Source organism: Nanorana parkeri, unplaced genomic scaffold, assembly GCF_000935625.1.
Source record: "Nanorana parkeri isolate BGI_ZX_2015 unplaced genomic scaffold, ASM93562v1 scaffold131, whole genome shotgun sequence".
Lineage (NCBI taxonomy): Eukaryota > Metazoa > Chordata > Amphibia > Anura > Dicroglossidae > Nanorana > Nanorana parkeri.
In genome coordinates this window covers 1913265-1937298 of record NW_017306399.1, presented here as the reverse complement: position 1 = coordinate 1937298, position 24034 = coordinate 1913265, and the positions used below count along the sequence as shown (strand labels likewise).

At 45.5% G+C, this 24034-nt stretch overlaps 1 protein-coding gene across 1 annotated transcript in view; it reads right to left on the bottom strand.

The window, feature by feature from the left end:
- Window positions 1-24034, bottom strand: part of ROR1 (receptor tyrosine kinase like orphan receptor 1) — a 194651-nt gene that overhangs the window by 14221 nt on the left and 156396 nt on the right. Inside the window, exons 4-5 of the mRNA XM_018553870.1 lie at window positions 23047-23077; window positions 255-382 (exon numbers count right to left, since the gene is read on the bottom strand). Coding sequence (XP_018409372.1) covers window positions 255-382; window positions 23047-23077 — 159 coding nt within the window. The remainder of the gene's footprint in view (window positions 1-254; window positions 383-23046; window positions 23078-24034) is intronic.

The following is a 24034-nucleotide window of genomic DNA, read 5'->3' as shown; positions in this document are numbered from 1 at the left end:
TCCTAAATGTCTCATTAAAAGCATCAAACTGGAAATTTTTCAAAAACAACTGCAACCGTGAGGATGGAAAAACTGCTACATGATACAGTTTGTAGAACTGATGCAACAAAATAAATGTTTTAAAAATCACATAAATATAAAGTAATACAATGTTTTTAATGGACATGCTACAACATAAAAAAATAAAAAAGACCAACATGCATTAAGACATGACAGAATGCAGACTAGATGACGAAGAGAATATGTTAACACACCTGTGATTTGGTTCTCTATCTCCCCCTGCATGTGCAAAGATTCCATGTAAATGGTGCGGTTCCCGATGAAGCGGGCGCAGGCGATGCCTCGGTACGGCTGGCAGTAACCGTCCTCCTCGAATTCATCCCTGAAACCAAATATAAGGTGAGCAGTCTGCAAGCCAGCCAGTAGGGGGCAGAAGAGAACAGGACAAATACACTGGAGTCAGCACAACAATGAAATGGAATCATTGAGGGGGTAAACTATGCTCTTAGGGAAGTGTATACTAAACATGCATAAAGTGAAGACGAACAAATACAATCAAGTGACAATATAATCTTATGGGAAGATTGTTGTTGATATGAACAGTCTGGTGACAGGGTCTCTTTAAGGATCTTTTAATGCATATATAACTTTTTGATATTTGCCCAGAATTCCACTATAATGTTTCTCTTTATTAAATCCTGCAGAAGGACTGGTACTACTAATGACCACACATATAACATAAATGGTAAATTTATAAAGTTGGGTGGATAGCAGCCATACAGCACGGAACACGCATGCACAAAACTCCACTCGATTACAACGATTACCAATACAGAATAAAAAAGGGGCATTCAGAAGATGCCAATTGCATTCGGAAAGCCCCAATGTATGATGTCCTCTGCTCGCTCTATACAACTGCAAGGGTGCTTTGTGATGTGACTGGCGATTTTCGCCGTTTAGATGGGTCCTGGCCAAACAGTAAAACCCAGTCCAGCCCCCCTGGATAATGTCCATAGCGAGACGGGAAGAGTAATGGATGACAGTCAAGACGCTTAAGGATGGGGCCAACGTGTGGAATTAAAGTATGAGTGTGTGGAGGACACCCAGCTGACAACCTTCCCTTGTTTATAACGGCAACCCAAGAGTGTTTTAAGATTGGTGCCCCTTTCGACGGGGGCCAAGATTGTTGATCCAGGGGATTGGGGGAACAGGGAAGAATTTTTTCCCCTGTTCGAGGAACTTGGACCCCATGCTTTATATAATTATCAGAGGGGGGCTCTGATGTGAAAGAGTGGGGCTGTGCTGTAAAAGGAAGAGGCTTCTAAAATAAAGGGGGGATTCGGATGTCGAAGGGGGGGCTGTGATTTGAAAAGGGGAGTTCCATGTGAATGTCCCCCCTTAAGTCCCGTACATTTTAAACACAAGATTTTGCTTATAGAGTGCCGTGACGCTGCTCTATATGCTCTACTCTTGATATATTCTTGAAGGTTTTTTTTTACTGTGGAGCTCCAGCCAAGTCATTTTTAGCTTTGGATAGAGTGGGGAAGGGTTGGGGCATCTGATTACGGTTGTCTGTGTCCCCATTGGGGAGACTGCTCCTCACTTCCTTTCCCAGTGAGCACAGAAGGCAAAAAGCCTTTTGGAGGTTCCAAAAATTCCTTTGTTGTTTTATCCTCTATAGAGAGGAGAACGTATGTTCACAGCAGAGATTTGTATTCACTCACCCCTCCCTTTTAGATTGTAAGCCCTCACAGGCAGGGCCCTTCTTACCATCTTGTCTTGAATTGTATTGTGATTGTAATTTCTTCCTTATATTGTAAAGCGCTGCACAAACTGTTGGCGCTATATAAATCCTGTATAATAATAATGATAATCTCAAGGAAGTCACCCACCCGCCTACTTCTCTGATCGAATGGCGAATAATAAAGGGATGCTGGAAATATATATGCTTGTTTCCATGTGGTTAGATCATGCTCTCTGCCAAGATGCAAGTGCTGCATGGTGCGCAACAGGGATTTGTTTCCCTTTGGAGAGATTTCTTATCGCTTCCACAGTGTTAGGAGAAGTTGGGAACCTTCCTAACGTGGACACCTGGAGCAATAACACTATCAAAGGTTTGCTTAAAGTTTTCCTTTAAAGACAACCTGTTGCCAGTCCATATTGTATAACCTAACATGACATACAATAGCAGGTGGAAGTCATGCGTATACCCCAAGTCGTTCATCCTTGGGATCCCTGGAACCACGGTATTCATAGTCCTGGTGTCGGCACCTCATGCCACCTGCCAATACCTAGTGATATTTTTTGTAAATCTACCAGGCAAGTAACAGCTTGCCAGGAAACCAGGCATAAGCCAGGTCTAGTAGCTTAGCAGCCCCATTTTAAACCAACTCCCTGGCATACCAGGCCCCACATTGGTCGCCTAGCAACCGCATATATGTCAACCACTTGCCAACCACATCAGTTTCCTAGATACTGCATACATGTCAGTAGCCTGGCAACCCCATATACATACCTAGCTACCATGCAAACTGGGTTTCGTGGCAAGCATGTTTAGACCTTCTGCTAACAATGTCACAGAACTCAGCTCCCTGGCAATCACACCCTTGTTGCCACCACATCCTGCATCAGTTGCATGGCAACTGCATTTGTATTGGGTTGCCTGGCAACTCAATATTCACAGCTGCCTAAAAAAACGATTCATACATTTTGCCTGGCAGCCACTCTTAGTCTAGTTGCCTAGCATTGAATGCCACATAAACAGGTTGCCTAGCAACCACATGTACTTAATCCTGACCCTTTAAATCCATCAAAATAAAAATTGGGCCACGGTAACGGAAACCTTCCATCACTGAAGGTGCCAATATGTATCATTAACTGTGCCCAAATATTCTTCTATGCATCCATTGGCCCACTACAACCTCCTATCCCTTACAGCCAAGGAAGGTGCCATCTTAGCCTCTATTTGGATTGCAGTTGCCATGGTGCTGCACATGTGATCAGCTATGACACCAGCCATTTGAAGGATTGAAAGTTCGGTTGAGAGCTGTAATAAGCACACTGCCAACCTTGACAGTTGGAATACATTAAATTGGTGGGTAAAGTTCCTTTATAAGTCCTCATGCCCATTTTAGATAAATGTGTCCCTTTTGGGGCCCCACCCATGATCGCCCTGTACAAATGAGGAATGTTGAGAGGTGTGGGTGTTGCCGGGTAACCATATATACACTAGCTGCCTAGTAACCACATACATAATTTCTCTAGAAACCACGTATCCCCCTACCACCCGGTTGCCAGGCACCCACAAATCCTCCTCCATTGCCTAGTAACTAACCCTCCATGATCTGGTTGCTTGACAAACACGCCTACAAATGCGTCTGCTTTTTAAAAAAAACATCACAAACAAAAGAAAAAAAGAAAAGGACATTTTTAATGAATGCGGCATCACCTAAAGCTCTTTGCATGAAACATAAATAAAACATTGAATGCTGAAATCCTGCAATGAAAAGCTATTTAAGGTGAGATAATACTACCCACTGGCACCGGCACAGACTGCTGGCATCACTAGCAGAGTGAGGTCAGTGTTCAGGATGTACAGATTCACAGTGGTGAGGTCATGGGATTAATTCGTCTAGCTGGAGAACCCGGCACAACGCGATGTTCACCCTCCGCATGGCAGATGCCCCAACACAAGACTGCAATTAAAGGGGAGCTCTGGAAATGCAATCTATTGAATTCACACACAGATTTTCTGATCAGCTGACACTGTAGTTCTGCGAATATTTACATATTATTCTGGTTCTGCTCTCTAATAATGCCCAACAACGTATGGTACTAGAAGTGTGTGCTGTTCACATGTCACAGACTGGTGGTGCTTTAGGACAACAAGCAGTAGATGGCTCATTAGGGCGCCAAGCAGTAGGTGGTGCGTTAGAGGGCCAAGCAGTAGGTGGTGCATTGCGGAACCAAGCAATATATGGTACATAAGGGCACCAAGCCGTGGGCGGTGCATTAGGACTCCAAGCCATGGGTGGTCCATGAGGACGCCAAGCAGTAGATGGCTCATTAGGGTGCCAAGCAGTAGGTGGGGCATTAGGGCGCCATGTAGTATATGGCTCAAAAGGGTGCAAAGCAGTAGATGGTGCATTAGGGCCCAAGCAGTAGATGGCTCATTAGGGTGCCAAACAATAGGTGGGGCATTAGTGCACAAAACAGTAGGTGGGGCATTAGGGCACCAAGCTGTAGGTAGTGCATTAGGGCACCAAGCAGTCGGTAGTGCATTAGGGCACCAAGCAGTGGGTGGGGCATTAGGGCACCAAACAGTAGGTGGGGCATTAGGGCACCAAACAGTAGGTGGTGCAGTAGGGCACCAGGCTATTGGTGGTGCATTAGGGCGCCAAGCAGTAGATGGCTCATTAGGGAGCCAAGCAGTTGATGGTGCAGTAGGGCACCGAGCAGTAGGTGGTACATTAGGGTGCCAAGCAGTAGATGGCTCATTAGGGTGCAAAGCAGTAGGATGGGCATTAGGGCACCAAGTAGTAGGTGATACATTAGGGTGCCAAGCAGTAGGTGGTACATTAGGGTGCCAAGCAATAGTTGGTGCATTAGGGCACCAAGCAGTAGGTAGTGCATTAGGGCACCAAGCAGTAGGTGGTGCATTAGGACACCAAGCAGTAGGTGGTACATTAGGGTACCAAGGAGTAGGTAGTGCATTAGAGCACCAAGCAGTAGGTGGTGCATTAGGGCCCAAGAAGTAGATGGCTCATTAGGGTTCCAAACAATAGGTGGGGCATTAGTGCACCAAGCAATAGGTGGTGCTTTAGGGCACCAAGCAGTAGGTGGGGCATTAGAGCACCAAGCAGTAGGTAGTGCATTAGGGCACCAATCAGTAGGTGGGGCATTGGGGCACCAAGCAGTAGGTAGGGCATTAGGGCACCAAGCAGTAAATGGTACATTAGGGCGCCAAGCAGTGGGTGGGGCATTAGGGCACCAAGCAGTAGGTGGGGCATTAGGGCACCAAGCAGTAGGTGGTGCAGTAGGGCACCAGGCCGTTGGTGTCAAAAGACTTATAAACTACGGTCACAACATCATAATAGGTAATTTGCGGCAATTTGCAACTTTTTAACCAAAATTATCCCATAAATTTCCTGTTGGAATTTCTCACTTCGATACTTTATGGGGCCTGTTATATCTTACACTGATACATTTACAGTATATGGCATTGTCCTCTCCTGGTGGGGTAAGTTTTTTTCCCCCCCTTCATTCCATCTTTCAGAACCGTCTACTACAAATTGAATTTCCACCATATTTGAAGGGTTACCTCATAGACGTGAAATGCACATGGGGGTCTGCAATGTCCCCGTTTGCCCTGCTGCTAATTGGAGCAGACAGAGATGATATATGAGTCTTATCTGTTTGTTTATCTCCATGATACGTCAACGTACAATTGCTGACATCTCGCTAAATTAAAAACCGGTGTGGAATGCATCAAAACACAGATAAGCCATCTCCTTTCAGCAGTTTTAATTGGCGCTCCTATGGCGGACAATGCTCGCTGCGATAGAGGAAGGCTTAAGGAGAAAAACGCACGCTCTGGAATCCTGACTGGCACACCAGACCCGAACCTCGGCCCCAGGCCTAGGAGGCGCCTGCCATTTCGCAGCCAGTAAAGGTGTCATATTTATACAGCTATCTCTTCAATTAATATTAATACAACTGGCCAAGTGTGTTTTATTCGCAGCTGCGGCTCCTTGCTCTAAACCCTTGTAATGCGCAAATATAAATAAACGTAAGCTGCGCGGATAGCTGGATGCCAAAATTAACTGAGTGTATTACTCAGACACGATCCACATGTGTTTGTTCACGGTCAATGATCCGGGGCGTTTTTTGTTTTGTTTTTGGAACGGCTGAGGGTTAGCTTTTAGCAGATTATGCATTGTTACGTATGCAGCAGGAATGATAAATTGATATATTATGACCATCAATGTAACAAAAATAAATAATATATATATACAGTATATATATATATACACTGAGTGGCCAGATTATTATGACCACCCCATCAGTACTTCGTTGGGCCACGAGATGACTCCACGAGATGACTCCACGAGATGTTGAAAGGTGATGCGAGGAATCTGACACGGCACTGTTACACTTCTGTTGTCTTGTACCAGTCTTGCCACTCTCCGTTCTGCCCTAACATTGACTAGTCGCTGACGGCCACAATTCGCACGTTCAGACCCAGATTTTCGGCTGACAGTCCAGTCTTTAAACACTTTAACAACAGCTGCTCTTGAACATTTAACGAATTCTGCTGTTTTGCTGATACTCGCTCCATGGCTCCGAGCGCCAACAATCATCCCACGTTCAAAGGCTGTTAAATCGCGTTGTTTACCCATATCTTCAGAAACAAATCACTTCTACTGTCGTGGTAAACAACCTGCTTCCCTATTTATAATGGTCTGGCCCTCTAGCAACTTCAGCGCCAAATTATAGCTAATTTGCCTACAAACGTCAGGTGGTCATAATAATCTGCCCACTCAGTGTATATAATAATCCGGCCACTCGGTGTATATATATATCAAGTCTTAAAGCTGAAGTTTATTCTGCTTATATTTTGCTTTCAATAGTTCCTCCTTTCCACCCTCATCATTATGCTAAGGACATTTTTAAACAAAAACTTTCCATTTTCATTACATTTCTTATTTTGGACTCAGTGATATAATTACTGGGCAGGTCATGGCTGGTGGGGGGTGGGGGGATCGGCAGGGTGCTGTACATAGCTTCCTGAAAACATCACAGCACTTTGCCTCAATATTTCTCTCAAGAGCCGGTACAACTGTGCAAGACTGAAGGGAAGGCCCCTTCACATCTCCCTGCTGTGGCGTTCTGGGTCTCTTACTCGTCTGGGGGACCCGGGACCACAGAAAATGCATTCAGAATAGAGAGTGGGAGCAGGCCGGGGAATGCCCATTCCCCAATCTGCTCTGTGATCACAACGCTTCCTGCTCACAGCTGTCACAAAGTCGGCTGAAGTACCGGGTACATAGGTGATCGGGCACAATTCTGTGCTCAATCCCCTGTATTGGAGGCCCTGATGTCTCCATAAAGAGAACCTGTCACCTCCAAACACTATCACATAGGGGGCATGTTAGCAATAAAGTTGAGGGAAAAAAAAATTGTCAAAAAAGTAAAAAACAAAATAAAATAAGTGTAAATGACATAAATAAATAAAAACACCCACCCCCCGTCATCTGCATGTGAATTAAAACTAGTCATGCACGTGTACCTAAATGATGATTGCACCAAATGTTAGCTATCACCCCAAATGTCGGAAGAAGTGCAATAATTCTATGCCCATAATTCACTGTTAGCTCTAAATTGATAAGCAGTAAAGGCTTTTATAGCGTCAGGGTCTGAGAGAAGCCAGATACATTTCCCTTTGTCCAGTAATTCAAGGAGGACCATGTGACCAATGCCTCAACACAGGTCCCATGTTCATCCTCAGGAAGGGATAGGAACACATTCAGAGAGCGCCGACCAATCAGGACTGTGAGTAAATAACAAACCTCTCCAATCAGCAGAGACAATGTTACATTAATGTAAGTGAACCCGGGAAAGGTAACATTTTGTGAACTCGCACATTTTCTTTTTAGGGCTCATGTTGGTCCTGAGCTCTGGTTCCTTCTCTATACAGTCCGGGTCAGCTTTACCTCTCCAGCCATTTATAAATCTCATATGAGGCAGAAAAATCTCCCAATTAGGGGTTTGATCACTCAGATTTCTGTGCTGTAATGACCTCCACGCCCCCGCAGTGCTAATTATCTCACTGATTACAATTCAGTGATGTCAGATTACATTACATCAGACCTGTGCTGAGACAAATCAGATTTGTGCCGAGACATAAAAGGCGACCGGTGGAGGTGACATGTAAAATGTTCTAATTGACACACTGTGCCTTTAATGCTGAAGTTTAATCTGTTTATATATATATATAATTCTCCCCAATCGGACAACAGTGGACCATACGGGTGTAACATACATTGAAAACAGTCTCCATCAGAAGCCTGTGTGACAGGGTGACAACGTAGGATCACATTTTTGAGACTGGGACAGAGCGTTGACAGCCTATAACAGGAAGTGCCAGAACAAGATCCTTCAAGGCAGGATCACCAGGGATTATTTTAATGAAAGCTGCAGATTTACAAAGATTGAAAATGACTTCTGTAATTATATAACCTGTTAAATCTTATCTGAGCTTTGTGATTGGGTGATTGGGGTTCACATCTTCCTCAATGCACTGAAGACGAACCAACTGATTGCTAGCTCTTGTTCTCACATTATATTTCTTACTGACACCCTCATGCTTACCTTTGCATCACCCATTGTATCTACTCAGACGTTTCATCTATGTGACCGGGTCTCTTTCATTTGTTAAAGGACCCGCTCCGCCGCACAGATACGCCTGGCGACTTGGCGCAGGTCTCGGACTACAAACCACATGAAATGCTCATAATGTGCAGTCCGGGTGAGGCGGCTGTTTACACAGGGTCAAGTGTAAATGAGGCAGTAAATTCTATTTCTAGAATCGGACGCATTAATGAGAGTATTAAGAATGTGTTTTCTTTGTAAACGAGATCCCTATTTATGGGGCAATTTATTCCCACCACAAAAGGCCTGACCACAATCGCTCGCAACTCATTAACCCTGCAGAAGGTTGTTTTTTCTTGCCATGGGACCTAAGGCAGCTCGGTCGCATTACCATATTTGTGCTACTATACTATATGTATATACAGTTGTGTGAAAAAGTGTTGGCCCCCTTCCTGATTTTTCATTGTTTTGCACGTTTGTCACACTTTAATGTTTCAGATCATCAAACAAATGTAAATATTAGTTAAAGATAACACAAGGAACGCAACATGCAGTTTTTAAAGGAAGGTTGGGAGGACGCTAGTTTGTGTCCTCCCGTTACCCTTAGGAGAACTATGGGGAAAAACCCTAACCACATAGTTCTACTTTAACTCTAGGTTATCACACCTAAGTTCAATTTCTCTAGCCACACCCAGGCCTGATTACTGCCACACCTGTTTGCAATCAAGAAATCACTTAAATAAGACTTGGCTGAGAAAGTGAAGTAAACCAAAAGATCCTCAAAAGCTACACATCATGCCGAGATCCAAAGAAATCCAGGAACAAATGAGAAAGAAAGTCATTGAGACCTATCAGTCTGGAAAAGGTTATAAAGCCATTTCTAAAGCTTTGGGACTCCAGCGAACCACAGTGGGAGCCATTATCCACAAATAGCGAAAACATGGAACTGTGGTAAACCTTCCCAGTAGTGGGCGGCCAACCAAAATGACCCCAAGAGCGCAACGACGACTCATCCAAGAGGTCACAAAAGACCCCACAACCACATCCAAAGAACACACACACACAGTATATATATATATCACTATATTATATTATATTGTACTATACCATACAAGGATTATGATACAAGATCAGAACTAGAAGGAAATTACTAAATGAAATGTATCACCCGGGGAAGCCATGAAAATCTACCCGTCTCTAAGAGTAAGGTCGCGGCGTCCATTCTGATCAGCAGGGGATCCCTAATCGGAGCAGAATGGAACTTCTGTGACATTCATGTCTGTTCAATCTTTTCCTCCATCTTGTAATAAAGAAAAAAATCTGAACTAAGTTTACCTTTGGAACCATTTTTCATGCTATAATATACAGTATTTTGAAGGTGTAACATGAAACATTCTCAGGTCCAGGGCTGGATTCCCCACAAGGGAACCGAGGCCATGGCCTCGGGGTGGCAGGGAGTAGAGGGGCGGCACAGCCGACCGCCCTTTAAATTTTTTAGGAAGTTCAGAGCTTGCTGGGGACCTCAGGCAGCTGTCTTTTGACTACGGGTCCAGATGCATATTGACTTCTCCTTCCCGAGGGCCAGCACAGCACAGGACAGCCCCACACTCACCAACAGAGCCCTGGAGCCCGGCACAAGCCCGGATCCCACCCGTTCAGTCCTAGAGAACCCAGCAGCCGCATGCAGAACCCTGGGAGCCTGACACCCGCCCACAGAGCCCTGGAGAGACCCACACGCAGCCCTGGTGAGACTTGCATGCATCCCTGGTGAGACCTGCAAGCATCCCTCATGAGACCCAAACATAGCCCTGCTGAGATCTGCAATCCCTAGTGAGACTCAAATGCAGCCCTGGTGCGATCTGCACACACCCCTGTATAATTGCTGTGTAATCATGGATTGATGGGATCTGTAGTCCACTAAAGCCAGTTGCCATTCTGCATTGCTGTATAATTAATGATTATACAGCAATAGAAATGGCGACCGGCTATAAAAGGCTACAAATCTCAGCAATCCTCAGGTTGCAGCCCCCCATCCTGCCCCCACGTACCTAAATCATGGGGTTCTTCTGCCAGCAGGCTGCTGCTTTTTGTTTTTCCGCCCTCGAAGCTACGTCATCCATCCACAGATCCTTTGGCAGCATATGAGAATGGAGATGCTACAAGCCTCATCAGCCACCGTAGTTTTCAATGGGATACAAGTGCGGTGATGTCCATTCTCTGGCTCCTGCAGACTCTTTCTCCTGCCCATGTCTGTAACCATAGTACAGGTATTCAGTAAAAGGGACAGGAAGGAGAATGAGTAGCCTACAACTATGGTGACGTCAGTGCACTTGTAGTCCATTTTATTTCCCAGTCTATGAATGTCTGTACCAAGGTACAAACATGGACAGGCGGAAAAGCCTGCAGGAGCCAGAGCATTGCATCCTCCACCCATTGATCGCTGACACAATGCTTTATTAGGCTCCAATACAAAAAAAATACAAAATAAATAAAATAATGCACATTTTTTACTTTTTTTATTTTGTGAACATGTGTGCCTTCATTCTTTATTTTAAAAAAAGTTGGAATTTCGCTTTAGCAGACCCATGTGAGGCCCCATTCACACTAGGGTGGATGCGTTTCTGGGCAAATTTTAAAAGGGTGGCTTTGGGCGTTTTTATTTCCTTTCAGCACTGAAATGCAATTAAAAAGGGCCAAAAACGCGCTGATTAGCGCGTTTCCATTAAAATCTGTATGGAATCTGCGCTGATCAAAAAAGGCTCAGGGAGCATTTCGGCTGGCAGGCGGTTCGGATCGCGCGCAACCAAGCGATCGTGTGAAGGGGCCCCACAGGAATGTATGGGATCATTCATGTCAGCGGTTCAGGACGGACAAATCCGTGCAACTGAACCGCTCTGGTGTGAACGGGGCCTTAGGTATATGGGCAGGTGGATGAAATCGGATGCGTATCGGTTTACAATTGTTTACCTCCAATCCCCCATGATTAGGTCCAAAAAAAACAGAAGGACGTAAATCTTTTTTCATTCTTTTTGTTGTTTTGTTTTTGCAGATGATTGCCTGCCCATAGACTGATATTGATCTTCCGGTCAGATCGGAGACAAGACCAGTGACCCTGCACAAGGACAGAAAGCAGCAGTGGCCGGTCTTTATTACATGAGGGGGCAGAGACAAGACCAGTCACCCTGCACATGGAGAGAGAGCAGAAGTGATCGGTCTTTATTACAGGAGGGGGCGGAGACAAGACCAGTCCCCCTGCACATGGAGAGAGAGCAGAAGTGATCAGTCTTTATTACAGGAGGGGGCGGAGACAAGACCAGTCACCCTGCACATGGAGAGAGAGCAAAAGTGACCGGTCTTTATTACAGGAGGGGGCGGAGACAAGACCAGTCCCCCTGCACAAGGACAGAAAGCAGCAGTGACCGGTCTTTATTACATGAGGGGGCAGAGACAAGACCAGTCCCCCTGCACATGCAGAGAGAGCAGAAGTGTTCGGTCTTTATTACAGGAGGGGGGCGGAGAAAAGACCAGTCGCCCTGCACATGGAGAGAGAGCAGAAGTGATCGGTCTTTATTACAGGAGGGGGGCCGAGAAAAGACCAGTCGCCCTGCACATGGAGAGAGAGCAGAAGTGATCGGTCTTTATTACAGGAGGGGGGCCGAGAAAAGACCAGTCCCCCTGCACATGGAGAGAGAGCAGAAGTGATCGGTCTTTATTACAGGAGGGGGGCGGAGAAAAGACCAGTCGCCCTGCACATGGAGAGAGAGCAGAAGTGTTCGGTCTTTATTACAGGAGGGGGCGGAGACAAGACCAGTCACCCTGCACATGGAGAGAGAGCAAAAGTGACCAGTCTTTATTACAGGAAGAAATACACAAAGCTCACCAGGATTCAAGGAAGAATACACTTGACTCTGGTATGAGGAAAATATTGGTTTATCCCGGAGACCAGCTTTAAAGTTGTTCCCCGCAGATGATGTTTTTAACTTCTTTTCACTTAGAAAATCAGTTCAAAAAAGTAATTTTGTCAGGAATTCCAACGTTTTCCATCCAGCTAAATCTACACAGATCTCTGCATGAGACCTCAGAGATGGACATTTGTAGGAGAAAGAAGGACAAGATTTGGATCCAGAAGAGTACCTGTCCTTCTAAAGTCGGGAGTCATGGTCCACCGCACAGAAGGCCATGCAGGGGTTAAAGGAGAGGCGGCTTGTCCTGTTTACCTCCACAGTTGCTCCGGTGGCGGTTACAGAGCAGCATGGCGTCGTCGTCGCAGCTGCTGGTCAGTTAGAAGGCGGCCCACATCTGGAATAAATCTGCGCTCCCATTTTTAAAGAGCTGCCACAAGATTGCTGCTTTCTCTGTGACAAGTGAATGAGTGTGAGCGAGAACTTCACATCCCATTGATTATAACTTATTAAACACACAATTCAAACTTTCCCCTCTAGAAGAAATACCCAGAATCCACCGCTCACCAAGACGCCAACCCTCGGACAATGCATGGACTTAAAGGCAATGGACAGCGGAGCTTTTGTACATATTTTCTTTCTTAGAACATTTACAAATTATGTTTTACTTTTCTTTCACTCAGGTAAATATAAGATACAATATTTGTAAACGTAAAAACTAAAAATGTAAATATATACCAGGTCTTGTGCCTTTAAATTGATATAACATATCCTTTCTTTTATGTGAAGTTCACCCTGCTAGTTTACTTGCAGTTAATGACGCCTCCTTAAAGTAAACCCAACCCCTAAAATCCGATATTAACTTTCACATGTTGATGTAATTTATAGTATATCTATAGCTGCAGTTTTCATTATAATAATACCTGGTGATCCTGCCATAAAGGTCCTTGTTCAGGCATTTTGTGTAATAGGCTGACAACGCTCTGTTCCTGTCACCCAACTGTGCACCTGCGTTGTCACCAGAAGCGGTCGTTTTAATACACATTATGCAGGGATGGTCCACCATCAGGAAAATGTCCCTGAGTAATGCCACGCAGACGACGAAGTATGTTGATGTCCCTCCCAATGATTGAATTCAGTTGCTTTCAATGAAGGGTTCAAGACATTTTAGACAATTGTGCACTTTCAACAGTGGGAATTGTGCACTTTAGACAATTGTGCACTTTCAACAGTGGGAACAGTTTGAGGAGGGTCCTTTTTTGTTCCAGCATGACTGTGTGGAAAACCAGCTCCATCAAGACATGGGTTTGATGAGGTTGGTTTGGAGGAACTTAAATGGTCAGCACAGAGCACTGACCCCAACCCTACTGAACATATTTGGGATGAATTGGAACACTAATGGCCAGCCAGGTTCTCTCATCCAACATCAATACCTGACCTCAACTCTACTGAACACCTTTGGATTGAACTAGAACACCAATGGCAAACAAAGTGTTCTCATCCCCCATTAAAATCTGACCTCAACACTACTGAACACCTTTGAACAGAACATAGCGAGCCAGGTTCTTCTCATCTAACGTCAGTACCTAACCTCAACCCTACTGAGCACCTATGGGTTGAATCGGAACACCAATGGCAAGCCCAGTCTTCTCATCCAACATTAATACCTGACCTCAACCCTACTGAACACTTTTGGGTTGAATCGGAACACCAATGTTGAGCCAGGTTCTTCTCATCCAACATCAATACCTGACCTCAACTCTACTGAACACCTTTGGGTTGAACTAGAACACCAAAGGCAAACAAGGTGTTATCATCCCCCATTAAAATCTGACCTCAACCCTACTGAACACCTTTGAACAGAACATAGCGAGCCAGGTTCTTCTCATCTAACGTCAGTACCTAACCTCAACCCTACTGAGCACCTATGGGTTGAATCGGAACACCAATGTTGAGCCAGGTTCTTCTCATCCAACATCAATACCTGACCTCAACCCTACTAAACCACTTTGGGATGAACTGGAACACCAATGGCAAACCAGGTCTTCTCATCCCCCATCAAAACCTCAACCCTACTGAACACCTTTGAAGAGAATATAATTTTATCTTCCAAACAGAACATTATTTTATCTTCAGGACAGCCAACAAATGCAGCATTTTACAGCAATTTGACATATTTTTCTATTATACCACTTTGGTCTATTAATATGATTCTGACTTAAAACAATTTTTGTGTTTTAGGACAGAAAGTTTAGGGATCTTTGTGCCCCGCCACACTTTCTTAGCGGAGGATGGTGTAACCACCCCAGACACAGCGGGTAATGCAGAGAGCTCAGAACAGGTCAGGAAAAATTCAGGAGATAAAGTCTCCTTCAGGAGATCATTCGAGGATCAAACCTTGGATCCGCACCAAGGTAGAGAGACAAATGGCCCGGAGTGAGAGGAAACCGCCATCCAGAAACTAAGCGCTGTCTATAAAATATTGCGTTCAGGGCTAAGCCATGGCAGACAGAAATACATTTCCATCACACAGCTGCCATGAATGTGTCTCAATTATAGGCTTTCCTGGCCTAACTGTATCTAGTCAGCTCTTGGCTCAGAGATTGTGCAGTAGACAGGTACTCTATATGCTTCTGTTGGCTTCAATGCGTGGCCATGTCTTCCCGCACAACGCACAGCACAAGTCAAAATATATGCAGAATAAACTTTAGCTATTTTACCCAAGTGACGGGTATTTTCAAATCTCATCGGACTTAGCTAAAAATTACTGTCACTTAGGTATCCTTATCCGGGTGATGAGAGTGGAAAGGAGGAACCAGGGAAGTCATAATAAAAGCAGATTAAACTTCAGCTTTTGTTACTGGTGACCACTGTCTCTGGGACAGGAAGTCATGGGAAGCTCAAATATTATGAGTTGTCACAGGAACACCCGCTAAGAGAAAAGCTTCCAAAGTGGAAACCTATTCTGGTCACTGGTGACAACTATCTAACAGTGTATATGCCCTCTGTTTGGAGAGATTTCCTCGCTCTAACTTCCTGTTGTGCCTAGGGGACAGGAAGTGAAAGAATCTCCTTCATGGAGCACAGACAGCAAAAAGCAAGCATGGTGGAGTCAGGGGTCAGAACCGTTCCCTACTCTATCCAAAAAATAAAGTTTTGGCTATTTATACACATGGATTATGATTTTCCCTGATCTCCCCAGAGCACCCAGCCCCCCAATAACTGACTGTCAGAGCTTTTCTATGTTATATTTTTTAATGATAGGAAAATGTCTGGAATCCCCCAACCCCCGCTCAGCCAATCAGCAGTGAGCACAGAGTGCATCGGCACTGTCCTCATTATCTCAGGGCTCTACGAGTTGCAGATGACTAAGTTCATGCGGTTCGTTTAGAATAACGGCATCGACGTGAAAATGATTTCCCTCCACCACAGACAAAACCACATCCCAGACCTTGTTAACAAGTTCAATAAAAGCGGCACATTTTAAATGCCCCAACTATGGGAGGTTTATAGGGCGAGGGGCATTAGCGAGCTCAGGCGTGAGCCTGTGGTGTTGGATATGGTTTTAATTATGGAAATATATATTGTAACACCCTGTAATCTCCGCGCTTTTTGCCTCAAGGCAGAGGCTGTAAAGAGAACCTGTCATATTAAAAAAAACAACATTACAATGTAATGCTGAGCAGGCAAAACAGGGTGTCTTCTTATAGAATTAGCTGTGCCCTACAGTCCCTGAACCTGGATCAGAGCTGGCATCATAGAGGGCCAATAGGAGGCAACGCCTCCCCCAAATAATGAAATGCCCCCACCACATATCACTCATTTAGCATTCCTTATTATCACCCCTATAATAAAGATACAATGCCTCCATTATAAAGGTACAATGCCTCCATTATAAAGATACAATGCCTCTTTATAAGGGTGCTACCTGTGCCAGCCTTGACCTAGCACCCTCTACCGGCGTTCCTCAAATGGCCGTCTCTCCGCCACCAATGTGGTTGCATTACATTGAGGGATGGAGTGTTTACATTATTGTTATTACAGGTATTTATATACCTTCAGTGATTGCTGCATGCCAAAGAAATGACATGCAGACCATCGCTGGAGTGCATGTAGAGAGGAAATGGCTGCAAAGACGCTGTGCTGAAACTACAAGTTCCAACATGCCTGTGCCTGTGGGAGTCATGCCTAGGGCTGTCAGGAGTCTTGCAATGTCTCATGGGAGTGACAGCTCTGAGTCAGCTGGGGCTGCTGACATCACATCCTGTTCTGGTGACAACTGGCTAAGAGAAAATATCTGAGGATACCCTCCTCGCCTTGCAGCAAGCGCTTTTTATGTCTTGCTGTGTCTCTGGGACAGGAAGTAAAGGAAGTGCTCCCCAAAATCCCATCATGCCTCTGCCTCTGGGAGTCATGCCTAGGGCTGTCAGCAGTCTTGCAATTCCCTAATAAGACTTGTAGTTCTACAGCAGCTGCCGTGCGGAGGTTGCCTACCCCTGGCCTATATTGTCCCATCTAAGGATATTTTTAATGCAGTCAAAAGTACAAGGCCGGGGGGGGGGATGGGGGGGTGTCTGTAAACCATATTGACTTCCTTCTGTGATGTTTTTACTAGTAAAACAAACATGTTCTCCAATCACCGCCTTGCTCCGTGGCATTTGGCTACACGCTGCATGCAGGAGTCCCGCTGCTGTGATTGGCAGCTCACCGGGACAATGAGCGCCGTTGTTACATCAAAATGCTCATTGTTCCTGTCGCTGTGGATAAAGTTTCCCAGAGCTCAGGTGGTCCGGACAGCACGGTTCCGATTAATTACATCTGAAAGTAGCTGAAATTGTTCAAACATGGAGGGGGTGGGGACGACTTTGAAATTCGGATGGAGATTTGAGCCCCCCCCCCCAGAGAGGTATGCATTGCTGTTTCTAGGCTGTTTATAAACCTGCAGGAATAATAACTCTGTAACTATGCATGAAGGGAAAATGTGTACCCTCCTGAGCCCAGACGGCCATTCTGGGCCCTACACCATAGAAGCCACGTTTTCCACAATGATGGCTAACATGTAATATAGGCTTAAGGGGCTAATTTATTACCGCCACTAGATGGCGACGAAGAGCATAGGACTTTCCATAGAGGTCCGCTGCTTGAAAAATGCACCGCAATACAATGAAGTGGAATCACTTATTTTAACAAAAATAAAAAGGAATTTTTTAAAAAGCATCTCAAAACTTTCACATGAAAATCTGCAGAAGAGCTGCTGTAGTATACAGGTGCCCTACGACATCAAAACATAATGAACCTCCCTTGAACTCCCCTTAAAAAAGAACTCCGGGCACTTTAAAAATGAACCTGGGCCGTGGGGCTACCCTCGCAGTGCAAGGGTTCAGTACTTGTTTTGGTCTAGGGGCCAGAATAAAGAAGATACACTCACCTGATCTTCAGTCCTGTGGCAGTGACCGCTCATCTCCCTCTCCCTCCACTCCGGCTCTAGAATGTCCCTTGGCGTTCCCACGTTCAATGCAAGTTAATTGACTTGTATTAGACGTGATGACATCAGCGGTACTTAGGGGAAGAAGAGGCCAGGGACTGGTCTAGCAGCCAGGCAGGATTAAGAATCGGGTGAGTATTTATTTTTTAATTTTCACCCTCAGACCAAAAACAAGCACTTAACCCTTGCAGTGTCGGGGTAGACCCACTGCAAGGGTTAATTTTTCAAATGGCAGTTCTTCTTTAAATGAGAGGGCGTGCTGGCTGTGTGTGCTTTGCATGTTACCACGTTTAAAAGAACACGTGACCCATGTTCCACTCCCGAGACTTTACATCTGGGGGTCTCTCACTCCTTCCAGCGCTTTTTAAAAGCGAGCAGGGAATCTTCACACAATGGGTGGATGTAGGAAAATGCCAAACAAAAAGCTTTTTATATGACGGAACCGAGAGCTGTAAAGAGACATCTGGACGGGTCATTGGAATTTATCGGAAATTCACAGTCTTTTAAAGATTTATATATAGAGATATGCATCTCAATCAGCCTGATGTAACAAGGATGATGGCTGCTCATGCAGATTGCCACTAGAGGGAGCTCTGCAAATCAGTACATGAAATATGAGGATAAAAATATAGTACAGCAAAAAAGGAAAACACTTAATCACCTTTTGGGAACTTTCTAAATAAAGAATTTATGCTCATTTTATTGTGGACTAAATAGGGTTTAGACTGAACCCGGACCTAGGCTCCTCTGAATTTAAAAGGAAGGAAAGAATTTCTGTGCTGTCCAATTAGCTATCAGCAGAAAATTCCATGACCACAGCTTGACAAAAGCAAAGGAGCCGGTTCTAGTGATGTCATTGACCTTATATGGTACATGCCTATATGGTACATGCCTATATTTGGTTAATGACATTTACCTAATATGGCAATGTGGCCATATTGATGATTGCAAATGATGGCAGCACAAAATCAGGCCCCTTTGTTTACATGCAGCTGCAGGGTGGGAATTACTGGGTGGAAGTGCCTTGTATAGAGAAGCTCAGGTTTGGACAGAGTTTGGTCCTATAGAGAGATACAAAGTAATATTGTTTATAAACATTGATCAGAGGGAGATAGAGAGATACAAAGTAATATTGTTTATAAACATTGATCAGAGGGGAGATAGAGAGATACAAGTAACATTGTTTATATACATTGATCAGAGGGAGATAGAGAGATACAAGTAACATTGTTTATAAACATTGATCAGAGGGAGATAGAGAGATACAAGTAACATTGTTTATATACATTGATCAGAGGGAGATAGAGAGATACAAAGTAACATTGTTTATAAACATTGATCAGAGGGAGATAGAGAGATACAAAGTGACATTGTTTATAAACATTGATCAGAGGGAGATAGAGAGATACAAATTAACATTGCATCAATCCTCATATAATGTCAGCTAAAACAACCTGACAAGTAAATTAAAAAAATGTTCCTAAATTTTCCCTTATTAACTCTTGCTTAACTATCATTTTTCGTTGATTGTTGAATTTTTTTGTTAAATACAAACACAGAGGAAACCCCTCCGAACATGGAAAGAAGCTGCGGCTGGGGAATTCCCCGCCCACAGCTTCATGTAAGCAAAGGGGTGGGATGCAATTATATCATTGACCTTATATGGCCACATGACTGTATATGGTCAATGACTGGAACCCAATTCGGCCATGTGGCCATATAAGGTAAATTATGTCAGCACAAGCATCCCAGTCCTTTGTTTATGTGCAGCTCTGGTGCAGGGAATGCCCCAGGCTGCTGCTGATTGGGCGGGTGGCCCATTGCACTTCTTTGTTGGGAGGAGCTCAGATTTTGACAATTTTTAGTCAGCCTTAAAGGAGAACTATGAGGTGAGTGCTTTTCACTCACCTCATAGTTCTAGCCGACCTGTGACAATGAGACTGTCACAGGTCGGCTCAGTAGATCGGGAGGTGAGCGAACACATACCGGCGTTCGCTCACCTCTCAATCCTGTCACAGCTCTCTGCAGTGACAGGGGAGGGGCTGGATTCCCCCCTCCCCGCTCCGATCCGCCAGCGCTGACTGGCGGAACGGACGGGGGAGGGGACGGGTACAGCTGGCTCTGCCTTTAGATAGGCAGAGCCAGCTGTCAGTCACGCAGCTGGGCGGATCCCGGCACAATTGTCGGGATCCACTTCAACTGCGGCGTCTCAGTATACCGCAAGCTACAACTCGCGCTATACTGAGCCTAGGGTGACGGGAGGACGCTAGTTTGTGTCCTCCCGTTACCCTAAGGAGAACTATGGGGAAAAGACTTAACCTCATAGTTCTCCTTTAATGAACATGCAAATTACATTTTTAATAAAACCTTTCTCATTATTAATACATATTTTATTTTATATTTTATTTTGAGCCAATGTGATGTCATCACTGGGTCTGTGTGCTTCCCTATGCTAGGGACAGTCAGACTGGTGAGGAAATGGCTAAATAATGCTGGGCCTCCTCTAGCCAGGAACAAAGTGTGCAGCTTCTATGAGAGAAGCTCACAGTGTGCAGTGAAATCACAGTAAGCAATGCCAGTCCAGGAGAGGAGCTAATACAACTGTGCAAATTTGAAGGACAGCGTTCAGCTTTCGATAAATCTGGGGCGCGGTGTAGGGGACTATGTATATAATTACACCATGACTGTGCATTCAGGAATAGCCAGAGGACTCGCGAGACAGGAATGTAGTTTCTCCTGAACCCGGCGATGCATTTTCATCCATCACAGTTGCTTGCGCACGTTCGGCGCTTGGGGGATACCAGCCAGTTAATGGTTAAATAGCGAGCTCACACCAGAGTGATTTATAAACCGTCTTTAATGAGCTATTAGGGGGGCGTTGGATTCTGACACCGGCCTAGAATGTCTTTTATGTGCAGTGTATGTCAGTTTTAGCACTTTGGGCATCACCAGGAAACATAAAATCTAAAACATACATCCATATTTGTAAAAGGCAACATCATACCCCAGAAGTGCCAGAGAAATTGGCAGGATATGAAAGGAAGACAAGGCTTTAGAGGCGACCAATGGAGGCAGCAAGTTTGGCAGCTCTCAGTGACCACTTCAAGAGGATTTTTCTCATTACATTGAAAGGAAGGGGAAAGGGAGGGCAGACAAAAAAAAAAAGGATGAGGAGGGGATGAGAAACTGGATCAGAACGAAGACTGCGGAGTAACTGACATATATGGCCTGGCAAGAGCGACATTCGAATCAATTATTCCTGCCCAACTCTGCCGTCCTACCGAGCGCCTTAAAGGAAACCTGAGAAAAAAACACTGGCTGTCATCGTTGAGCCCCTTTGAAAATGCTGGTTTCCTGGCTGTTATCCTGATCCATTGGATTCGGTACTTGCTGAAATGCTGTCCTTTAACAAGTCAGTAACTCAGAAAGTATTGAGGACAGGAGCAGCCAGTCAGCTTGCATTTCCTGAAGGAGGTCAGCAATGACAGTAGTGGGTGCTGTGGGTAAGTGACCGGTGCCCATTACTGCCCCTACCAAAACGGTTTCATGCAAGGCAGAAGAAAGTGCTGGCGAAGAGGTGCAGAAGGGCATTTGTTCACAGAGCATTTAAAAAGCATCAAAAAGTTTTCTCAAGGTCATCCGACCACTTTGTGCTTAAAGAGAACCTGTCATCAACTCAGAATATGGCAGGTAAATCCTATGACCTGATGTCAAGATAAATAAACCTTGACTGGCTTCCCAGCCAATTAGCATCGAGCCGGCTGTTCGGCCAGCTCAATGCTGATTGGCTAGGAAGCCGGCTTTCCAGCCAATCAGTAAGGAGCTGACTGTTCTGGCCGGCTCGATGTTGATTGGCCAGGAAGCCAGCTTCCCAGCCAATCAGCATGGAGCCGGCTTCCCCCGCCAATCAGGAAGCCGGGAGGCGGGTCATTTCTCACCACCCAGCTTCTTGATTGCCCAGGGAGCCGGCTCCATGTTCCCCTAGGGCACTGCCGGTCAGAGGAAATCTCCCGGGAAGGTATCGGAGTATTTGGGCGAGTAGGAGTACTCGCCCAAATACCCGGTATCGACACCAATACTGATACTAGTATTGGTGCATACCTAATAAAATCCATACAGCCCAATCATACAGAGCTATTTATTCCAGACAGCATACAGCTCCTCTTTTTTTTTTTTTGCCCATGGACGTGCATCAAAACTTCCCCCTGTGAACAAAAAAAGTGAACCGTGAAATCACAGCACACAAAAACATGCACAAGGGTGCAAGGTCCTTCAAAAGAAGGGACCTACTTTCCCGACCCCCCGGGGCGCAAGGCTCCTGACAGGGGTTGAGACTGTTGGTCCACCAACCCGAAGGCCGGTGGACCCATTTCCTTCGGGGACCTGCCGAAACAGGTCCCTCACAGTACTAGGCAAGGGGGCTCTCCCGAAGAGAGACCCCCCTTCCTGGGTGGGAGGAGACAGAGAACCCCGTAGGAGGCACAAAATCTCCTCCCAGCGTCAGGAATAGGCCCCGAAGAAACCTGCACCTTTCGCATCTGTGGGTCAAAATTTAAAATAAAAAAGTGCCAAACGTGGATAGAGTGCTTAAATAATCTAAAGTGCCAGTGCACCACTCTGACAGACCTTAGGGGCCGGAGTGCAAAAATATTGCCCCAGACTAGCCATAAGGCCTGTCTTGGAGGCGAAGTGCAGAAAATTGCAATGTGGTGTGTGACCAAGTGCCAGTGAGTCATGTGGGGTCCCATACCCAAGTGACTTTCTGCGCACCCCTGGGACGCCACCCCCAACCCTCTAGCCTTGACCAAGCTTCGCACCCATTCTCTCAGGAGGCATTAGCACCTTCAGAGCCTCCTGCCTACAACTGGGGACAAGCCCGGCGTAACCGGACCAGAATCAACCCAGGAGGAAAGGAGGCCCCTCCAGTACCCACCAATCACATCAGGGTATACCGAGCATCTCTCCGTGCCGGTGGATCGATGCCTTTCTTCCCCGAAAACAGATAAGAACAGATACTACACTTGATCTTAGCCAAAAGGCAGAGAAGCATACAGCTGTTTCAGGCTTGATGGCCATCATCAGTGCAGTGTATGGAAACCATGGCTCCTATGGTGTAGCGAGTAACTAGACACTATAACCATACAGGTCATGGTGAGGTAGGCTATTCAAACCATCTTGTTGGTCCCCAAACCCAACTGTACCCCACTTTACTCTCCGCTGTTCTATCCGTGATGTACAACAACACAAAGGTCTGATTAATGAAGAAGAATTCATATACTGGGTACTTACACCGAGCCTGGACTTGACGTGGGAGGGGGACCTGCAAGAATCATAATGGATGGGTTAGATCACAAAATGTAAATGTTTTTTTATAATTCTAGCAGGACATGTTTTAGGACTATTTAAAGCAGAACTCCAGACAAATGTATATCACCATTTATTCTCCATTGTTAGAAATCACTATATGTGCGTCTACACCTGATACTATGCTTACCCGAGATAGTCATATTAATTGCCTATAACACCCACCCACCAGAAACGAGTCTGAAAGTAGGAGCACCATCACCATGAGCCGGCCAAGTTTTTTTGTAAACTCCACTGTACAGACATCTTGACATGTTGCAGGCATTGGAAGCAGGAATGGAAGTGCATACACGGGCTTACAAGAGGTGTAGAGCTCAGAGAGGATCTCAGATATGGTGTGATAACTCACTCATAGTCCAGCGAGAAGGCTGGAGGTGGGGAGGTGACACAGGAAGCTGCAGAGATCCTTGAACTAAATATTGATGACTCCTCTCCTGTACTGAAATTGCTCACCGCACACTGTGAGCTTCTCATTGTGTTCATTAGAAACTGCAGAAAGTCAGATAGAGCCTGCATCATTTCCTGGCTAGAGGACGTCCAGCATCATCTAGTGCACGGGTGGGCAACTCCAGCTGTGCTTTAACTAAAAATCCCATTAAGTCTCTGGGAGTCATGCCAATAACTTTCAGTCATGCAATGCCTCATGGGACTTGTAGTTCCACAACAGCTGAAATGCCAGAGTTGCCCATCCCTGGTCTAACGCTTTCCTCCCCAGCCTGACTGTCCCTGGCCCCCCTCCTTCATTCATTAGATTTTAGTTCTTTCAGTCATGGAGGTTCAGCATCACATGTAGACATTACCAGTGGCGTCACAAGGGGGGTGCGGCCCACACCCAAGTGACACCATTGGAGGGGTGACACCAAAATGACTCCCCCCTCTGAAAAGTCGGGCGCTCGGTCATGGACCGAACGCC